This window comes from Condylura cristata, unplaced genomic scaffold (assembly GCF_000260355.1).
Source record: "Condylura cristata isolate star-nosed mole 26May11 unplaced genomic scaffold, ConCri1.0 scaffold00013, whole genome shotgun sequence".
Classification (NCBI taxonomy): Eukaryota; Metazoa; Chordata; class Mammalia; order Eulipotyphla; family Talpidae; genus Condylura; species Condylura cristata.
This window is the reverse complement of record NW_004567114.1, coordinates 5,823,108-5,831,906: the sequence shown is the minus strand read 5'-3', so window position 1 is coordinate 5,831,906 and position 8,799 is coordinate 5,823,108. Positions and strand designations below refer to the sequence as shown.

Genomic DNA, 8,799 nt, shown 5'->3' with positions numbered 1-8,799 from the left:
GGAACTGCCCCCCAGGGCACCTGGCAGGAGCAGGGCAGGCCCCACGGACTCCTCACCTGTAGTCTTGAAAGCTGGGCCTGTTTCTCAGGAAGGTCCCGCTGAAACCCATCCTCGGCTTGGACCCGGATTTGGAGGTCCGAGAGCTTCCTCTGCAGGGGCTCGAAAGCTGCCCCAAAATCTTTGTGCTGAGCAAGCAAACTCTGTGGCGAAACAGGAGGGGCACGTAGCGGTGAACTTGCCCCCACAGGCTCCTGCCTGCCCCACCTGACACTCACACCCAGCTGCCCTCTCCTGCCCTCTCCTGACCGGTTTATTCCCATTTAGGCGTCACCTCCTCCAGGAAGCCTTCTTGGAGCTCTGGAGGGGGTTGATGCTCTTCCCATAGTGACTTCACACAACAGTCACTCTGCCCGCTAGGGCAGGGACTGGCAAACTACATCTGGTACCCTGCACCCCAAATCCCGGAGGCCGTTTTGCAAGAAACATTTTCTTGAACATCCCCTTGCCTGACAGCTGTTGCCTGTGCCACGGTGAGCAGAGGAATGCAGCAGACTCTGCCGGCAAACCGAACAGGCTTGCTAGATGCTTCCTGGGGATTGGCTGGGACCACGGACGAGAAACGCTTCACGGGTGCGCCAGGCCCCGCATCCGTCCGCAAGAGCTCGCTGTGGTCACCTCACTAGATGTTCAGTCTTTGCCACATCATAGCCTAAACTGTCCTCAATGGGCCACGATATGCGCTTGACTTAGTGTGGTCACTTAGCACCATGCCCCTCTCAGTAAAGGCTTCCAGCTCGCCCGGGGTTGAACATTGAGTTTTTCTCTGTGTTTTCTCTCGGCAGCCCCCTCCCCTTCAGCTGCCCCCAGCTTTCCTTGGAGGACAGTTCCAGTTTGGCTTGGTCAGTTTGGCTAGTAACAACCCGTCTCATATAGTGGCGCGGCCTCTGAGTTAAAAGCTTTAGTATGAGCAGAGAAACTGCCTCGCATTGCCATGTGTGGGGGCAGGCCAGACGCCTACAAAACTGGGGGACATCCCCAGGAAGCCCACCCCGTGCACAGAGGTGGGGGCTCAGGGGCAGGTGAAGTCCAGGGCACCCCGTGGCAGGTGGCGCAGCTGAGGTCAGGATGTGGGGCGCCCAGAGCAGGGCCGCCCCATTGCTGGGCTCCACGTGGGGCACTCGCGGGGTGCTCGGCCCTGCTCACCTGCAGTTTGCTCTTCCTCTGCAGAAGGCTGTTGTGCAGCAGGTCTCGGTCCCTCACGGAGCTCACCACCTGCTCCAGCAGGCCCGTGGCCCTCTCGGAGCCGAAGACGCTGTCCAGCAGGTCTCTCTTCAGCTGCAGCATCGTCAGCTGCTCCTTGAGGCGGGAGCTCTCCGCCAGGGCCGCCTGTGGGAGACAGGCCTCCGTGAACCTCGGGGACTCAGGGGCCAGAGTGTGGGGACAGCCCGGCACAACAGAGGAGAAGGCAGCTGTGGGCACGTGGCGGGACTGAATTTCAGGTTGATCTGGTCCCTTTCCCACCTTCTCAGCACCGAAGCCGAGGCCCAGATGTGTCTCCTGCCTGTCCCAGAAATCTCTGATCCCTCTCTGTCCCCACTGCCACTGACTGTGCCATCACCTCGGCACGGAGGGCACCTGGGCTGGGGGCACCTGCCCCTGCTGCCCCAGAGTCAACCCTCCACCTGCAGCCGAGCCAGCCCCCCACTGGGTCCTCCATGATGTCCCACCAGCAGCAACAGAGGGGTCCCCCGCCCCCCAAACACACACAGACATGCTCCCAGGTGATGTCTGGGATATTCTAAGGAAGAACTTAGGGGAGCCAGCATGGCTTCAGGAAGGATCCTCAGAGGCAAGCAGGGGTAGAGGGCAGCCTGCAGGCCCCCCGGAAGGAGAGGTGAGGGCCTGTGGCTTAAGAACTACGGAGAGAGGGCCCTCCCTGGTGGCGCAGCGGGTTAGAGCACAGCACTGAGAAGCTAAAGCCACGTTCGGATGAGTTCGATCCCCGCCTGCCCCGGAGGAGACCACATGGCGCGGCAGACCTCTCCTGGCCCGCCCGCTGCTCCCCTCAGCAGTGTGCTTTGCCAGTCGGTCTGTTCTGCTCCCCACTCTGTCTCTGGTGAATCCTCTCACTGCCCCTGCACCTTTGGCCTGTACCCCAGTTCTGTGTGCATACATAAATAAATCTTTTTTTAAAAAAAAACTATGGAAAGAAAACAAACTCTTGTTCCAACTTGAACCTCAAGTGAAAACCCAGGAGGGTCAACACCCAAAATGCAGGCCCTGGTCTACTGGCTGAGTGCAGGAAGAGTAGCCCCAGTAATGGGTCTCCCATAAATCCAGAAACCATGATGGAGAAAGAGCCCTGACAGGCAGACAGTGGCCTCTGGCTCGCGGGTGACTTTCTTCCCCACAGGTCTTTTCAGGCTCCGAGTAGAAACGACTTCTGTCGTCACAGCGAGAGCCAGCACGTGCTGGGCTCCTGTCTCTGTGCCCGCATCTCCTCTTGCGCTACACGCCTGAGACTCTCGAGCCCCCGGAGCAGGTTAGGAACCACAGAGCCCACCACAGAGCCCACCACACCACCGCCCACCACACCACCGCTCTGTCCCGTGTCAGCTTTTCACCCAACGGCCATTGCACCTCCTCCCTCACTGACCACAGGATTATATCTGGGTGGCAACGTGCCCGGATACGGAGTTATGTCTACAGTTGGGAAAAGCCAACCCTTGCCATCTTAGCAATCGGTCTAGGAGGGTCATGTGACTCGTCTGACTGATGAGACAGAAGGAGCTTCTGGGAAGGACTTGCCTCCCTCCCGAGCATGGCTGATGGTGGAACCTGCTGCCCAGATGCAGTTCCTGCCAGCACGTGAGGTTGTCCTGTGAGGGCACGTGCTTGGGGCCACCTTGGTGCCCTGAAGGGGAACCTGCTTAGCGTGGGCAAGAGCCTGGGCTCTGGATGATAACACTGAGCTGTCAAGCTGGCATTGGGATTTCCTGAAGGTCTGTGTCTAGAGTCACCATTGTTCAGATGCACACGCGTCACATGCATCCTAATTGACACACAGGGAGAGAGTGGCCTGGCATGCTGCTCCAGCTTCCCTGGCTTCCACTAGAGACTCCGCAGAGGGGTCCTGGAGGGAAGGGCGGGGTGGGGGTCGGTGCGGAGCCCAGAGGTCACACCAGGCCCCAGACTTCACTCCCGTCTAAGCACAAGGTTGGCCGTTGGGCTGGTAACAAGCAGACACACTCGGGGCCCTGTGCAGATCCCCCGGAAGCTCTGCCCTGCTCCCAGGGGTCTGGACACGCCTTCCTGGGAGAGTGGCCGACGTGCCGGGCTGGGCGGTGGTCTCCCAGTGGTCAGTCCTCGTGGCGAGCCCCGGTTACCTCAAGCTGGGGCAGGAAGGTGTGGATGGAGGGCAGGTCCGGCAGGCTGGCGGTCACATCCAGGAGCCTCTGGGCCAGGGCCCTCCACAGCTGCAGGTCCTGCAGCGGCCGCTGGAGGCGCTGCCACAGCTCCACCTCCGCGCCGCTGCGGAGCCTGGTGCTCTTACTCTTCATGCTGCGAGGGCGGGGGCGGGCCCCCGGAGAGAGGGAGGGTCAGTCCTGGAGGGACGCGTCCGCCCTCCGCCGGGGTGCCCCGCCTGGACTCCGAGGGTGCGCACCCTCCCATCCCACGAGCAGAAAGGGCGTGTGTGGACTCTCGGGGGCCCGTACCCTCCAGGTAAAAGTGCGCCGGGGGAAGCCTGTCCCAGACAGACTTGCAGCCCCGCTTCGTGAGCTGAAACCACAAGCCCGAGACGCCAGCCTGGCTCAGCCTGCCCAGCACGCTGCAGAAGCGAAGCTTCTCAAGGAAGACGCCTCTAGGCCCAGATCATTTCTAGGAATAACCAGCTCATCACACCTCAACTCGAGAAGTTGGGGAAGAGGGAGGCCTCGCCTGGGTCTCACGCCGGCTATGCCGCCTGCTTGGACACAGCCCCACGGAGACACAGACTCTGCTTCTTCTGGGCCTGTGCATGCCCTGGGGGAGAGGCATGGCAAATCGGGGGCTCCTCGAGTCCACTCTGGGGGACCCCGCTCAAGCAGAGGATGGAGGGCCCTGGGCTGCAGGACTTTGTGCTGTGAACACCTCTGTCTCACGGGCAAAACAGGTTCTAAACCTCCTCTGCTCGGTCCCACACAGGCTGGCTATTTGCTATTCCGGTCTCTGCCAAGCTAGGAAATGGCAGACCCGAGGGCAGGGGCTGGTCTGAGGGGAGGCCGAGATGTCTGGTCAGCATGGCCAGCAGGCGGGGGAGGGGAGGCCTCGTGGCCAGTCCATGCCGCGCCCTCAGCGCTGCGAAGCGGAGGGGAAGCCTGGCGGAACCCGGCTCATGAGCAGCTCAGCCTGCAAAAGACAAAGTCCAGGCCTCTTTCCGGGGACAAAATGCAAAGCCCTGTCAGGAAGGGACCGTCCTGGGCCGAGTGAGGTCCTGAAACAGCCTGTGGTTGAGAGGGGCAAGACTTATTGAAGGGCCTGGGCGGCGGGAGAGGCAAGCCGTCTCCTGGAGACTGGCCGCAGGGCACAGGGTCTGCACAGGTACCTCTGGTACTCCTGGATGGCTGCCACGAGGCTGTCGGAGAGCAGCTGCAGGTCGTTGGGGAAGACCATGAGCTCCTTCAGCTGGGCCTGCAGCCGGTCCACCCGGGGCTCCTCAGCGGCCAGCGCAGCCCGGTTCTCCTGCAGCACACAGAACACCCCAGGGGCAGGTGAGGTTGTGAGAAAGTGTGTGTGCACGGGGCGGCGGCCATGGCCGGTGGCGCTGGGTTACCTGGGAGGAGACTGTCACGCAGGCCCTCCCCTGAGCTCAGGCCTTGCCACCGCTGGGAAACCCCTTTGGGACCCAAAACCAGTGATGGTGAATGCTGGCACCTAGTGGTGCAGATAGCAGTGTTTGGGGAGTCTGACCCCATGCACAGCACTCGAGAGACCCCCTTTATTTAATGACCCCAGAAGCCACTAAGAACCCCTGAAATGCTCCAGCCCACTGTGTTCAAGTATTCAGGCTTCCTCCTGCTGTCCTGGGAAGGGTAGGAGTTTGGCCGACCTTGACCCTGGCTGGGCGCATGGTCAGTAGGAGGGACGGTGGGGGCGTGGGGGTGCAGACGCCACTAAGGAAACCCACCTCCACACCTCCTACCAGCACACACTTGGGCTGTCGTCTTGCAGGTAAAACAGGGCCACTCCCCCTGGACAGGAGACCAGACACAGAACAGTGGCTCCACACTCCCAGAAGGCAGCTGCACTTCTGCCCAGATACTCCACTCACAGCTGCGATCTGGCTCAGACCCCGGTGCCCCCCACCCAGGTGAACAGGGTCCAAACTGAAATAGGGGGGCTCCGGGCAGGGGTTATGGGCAGGGGTGGGGGCCAGTCGTCCTCAGAACTGTTTCTGTCCATACTCAATTACTAAGCAAACGTCAGGAAATCTACAGACATTTTCACAGAAGACAAAGACACCCCGATGTCGGTGGTAGGCACAACTGGGTGAACAGTCCTGAGGTCCTGAGCCTCAGGGCCTAGGAAATTATGCTCAGGGCACCTCGACTCATTCCAGGCCCCTCCCTGCTCTCTGCGGGGAGTGTCTGGGACTGTGGGAGGCAAAATCAGTGGGAAATCACAGAGCGCCTGTGCCGCTTCGAGGTCTGTGCCTCTCACTGTGCTGGTGACCGGCAGAGCTTTGAAGCAGCACTCCTGAGTCAGCTTGTCCAGGTTCAAGTTCAAGTCCCTGCCGCATCTGTAGGGGCGGAGGCAAGTCCTTGGCATTCTAGAGACTGGCTTCCTGACACGAGCTATGCAACCTCTGTCATTAGACACGGTCTGGATGGAGGGGAATTGCTCTGAAAAGTCACACTTTCCACGCTAACTTATGTTATGACCTCCCTTTTTTGTATAATCATAGTATCAAAACATTCTGAGCAACTTTCAGCTTACAATTGGACTGCCTCGCCGCACAAGGCCTGCCTGCCTTGACAAGCAAGCACTGCACCAGGGTGAAAAAATTCCCCTGAAGTCAAGTGACTTGACTACTGACTGATAAAAGCAAAAGGGCTGTTTCTGCAAAGTCTCTCTCACTGCGGGATGGAGGATAACCCAAATCTTATCATTCTATTATCTCACCTAGCCTTCTATTCAGCTTTCTAAAGAATTTCTCAAACTTCCTATTGTTTGGCCTTTAGAGTGGAAATTCATCCAGGTTGCCTGTTTTTAAACTAATCAAGTTTTCTACCTGCTACACCTTATAGGAATCCACAAAAGTCTTCTGCCTAGTCTTTCAAGATTCTACTATGTAGTCTTCAGGAAAGGAAATCCATCTATGTCTCCTATTCAGAGATTTGATCAGCAAGGAATTTCCTCTTCTGCCTCCCAGGATGACTCAGGTAGAAAAACAAAAACCCATTAAGTAGTAGATAAGGTTTAAGGGACTTCTATCTTAGTTGATCTCCACTATAGTAATATTAGTCATAGACTTTGTGCACTTATGTACCTGTTTTTTACCTTGATTGATTTTAGAATGTTGTAATCTCAAGCAAGGGTCAAAACAAGCCCAAACTGTTCTTAGAAAAAAAAGATGATTGTAATCTCTCAGCCCAGTTCCTGTGCTGATGTAATCCCACTGCTTGCTCCTAATGTATAAAAATAAACCTCTGCTGAAGGCAGAGCAGGAAGACTTGCACCCAACTCCGACTCCCGAGTCTTCCTCACTCCCGCTCTCCAATTTGTAGAATATCGCCTCGCCGACGTCGTTCCCACCTTGAGACTCTGCCTGTGACAGCCTCTCTACAGCCTGAAATCGGGGCTGGTCCCCGACAGCTTCCTCACCTGGTAAGGGGACAGTGACACTGCCCCGCGTAGGACCGTGACACCCAGAGCGGCATTACTGGGGAGACGTCACCTGCCTTCGCCAGCTACATGGAAGGCGAACTTGTCCTTCTCGGGAGCCTCCCTCCGACCTGCTCTGACAGCTGAGACCCTGAGACGGCCTACTTCCTTGAAGTTTGCCTGTTTCTCAAAAGAGGTAAGAGTCCAGGATTCGTCCAGGTATCCTGGCAGGACGCTCAGAGAGCCGCACTCTTCCCTAGCTGTTCCCCACCTTGCAGCCACACCTGCCTGGTTCCCAGACACCCAGTTACTTGGGGTGAGAGTGGAGAGTAGGTTGGAGCAACTCAGGTGTCTGCTCCTTGCCCCAAGCAGCAACCACACAGATGCTGTTTAAGAGCAGCATTTAGTAGTAAACTCCGAAATTCCTTTTGTTGATTTCCGGTTAGTCACCACTTGCTCCTGATGAAGGTGAGACCTGAACTGGGTGGAGCAGGTGGCGAGCTCACGGGGTAGGGACACCGCCCACCTCAGGAGAGAGACAGCTGGGCGCAGGTGGAGCCGAGGCAAATGATTCACTGGCCCGCAGACAGGAAAGCACAAAAGGAAAAGAACTCATCTAGCGTTCACTTTCAGATTTGCTCCCACGGACACAACAGAGCCTGGATCTTATCAAACTGACACAAATGAGCCTGTGCAGAAGCTATAAAGCTTGTGCTGAGCCCCAGGCAGGTTGGAATTGGGAGATAAATGTGCAGAGGCAGGCTGCCCCGAGGGGAGGGCCGACAGGAGCGCCAGGACCCCACTGTCTCAAGGAAAGCGTCTCCTTCCACACGAACCCTGGGACTACTCACGAACTCGGCCCAGTTCGCATTCTTTGCCCACAGCCCACAACTTAGACAACAAAATTTGTTGTCAACCCCAGGCCCTGCAAGCGATAGAACCACCTTCTCCTCCCCAGCCAGGGAGACAGACGACTTGTGTTTTTCTCCTGTCTCCTCGACAGCAGACTGGCAACAAGACCTCTCTTCTCTCAGAAACCGGTGTCATCGTCATAGACTTCCACACGCGTGTGTGGCCAGCCCTTGGCTCCGTAACACAGGCAAGTGACTGTCCTGACAGAGACGTGTGGCAGTTCCCCTTGACTCTTATCCCTCACCTGCAGCTCATGGCAAAGTCCTCGGGAGCCCCGACTTTTGGGTGGGTGCTGTTGTAAGCATGTGTGAGTTCCCATGTTTGCAAGGAGTGTGTGAAATAAGCCCTGACGGCATCACCTTCTTTCACCTTTAACTGAGATTAAGCTTTCTCCCAAGTCACCCAGGTAGCAAGGAGAGGAACCAGGTCCGGCACCTGGGCAGTATCCCACGGTCCTCACTCTAACCACTGCGCCCCACCTTCTGCGAAGCCGGCAACCTCAACGGGACGCCGTTAAGCCCTGTGTGAAGTGGCCATAGCGGTGGGTTCGGGTCTACTGTGACGCTGAGTGACGAGAAGCCTTAGCGAGTGGGCAACGTTTAGAAGGGAGAGAAAAATAGGGCAGTCAAATGAAGTGGAGGTGGGGTTGGAGTGGTTTTCTTCTAGATGCTTCCCCCTCATGGCACTGACATGGACCTAGCCTGAGTTTATAAAGACGGGAATGGGAAGGCTTTCAATTCTCATTTTAAGAAGCTATGGCCGCAGGCCAGCCCTGTGCATGGGCTGGGGTGGGAAGACGTAACCTGCCTTTGCCAACTACATCGAAGTGCTGGGGTGCTGGGGTGAGGGTGCATTGATTGGACTTTGTGCCTAGGCTGGAACCACCTCCCCTCCCCATGAGGGGCACCATCTGAGGGGGGTATTCCCCATCACCTCCACACTAACAGGTTAAGTCTCTCTAACCTAACAGTTGCTGCTCTGTGCTTAGGAACTCAGCCCATGGGCCCTCTCTGGTGGCACAGC

At 57.6% G+C, this 8,799-nt stretch overlaps 1 protein-coding gene across 1 annotated transcript in view; it reads right to left on the bottom strand.

Moving 5' to 3' along the window:
- The window catches only part of SYNE3 (spectrin repeat containing, nuclear envelope family member 3), a 41,195-nt gene that overhangs the window by 18,443 nt on the left and 13,953 nt on the right, over positions 1 to 8,799 (bottom strand). The window contains exons 6-10 of the mRNA XM_012724659.1: positions 5,155 to 5,175; positions 4,586 to 4,722; positions 3,387 to 3,561; positions 1,204 to 1,386; positions 57 to 200 (exon numbers count right to left, since the gene is read on the bottom strand). Coding sequence (XP_012580113.1) covers positions 57 to 200; positions 1,204 to 1,386; positions 3,387 to 3,561; positions 4,586 to 4,722; positions 5,155 to 5,175 — 660 coding nt within the window. The remainder of the gene's footprint in view (positions 1 to 56; positions 201 to 1,203; positions 1,387 to 3,386; positions 3,562 to 4,585; positions 4,723 to 5,154; positions 5,176 to 8,799) is intronic.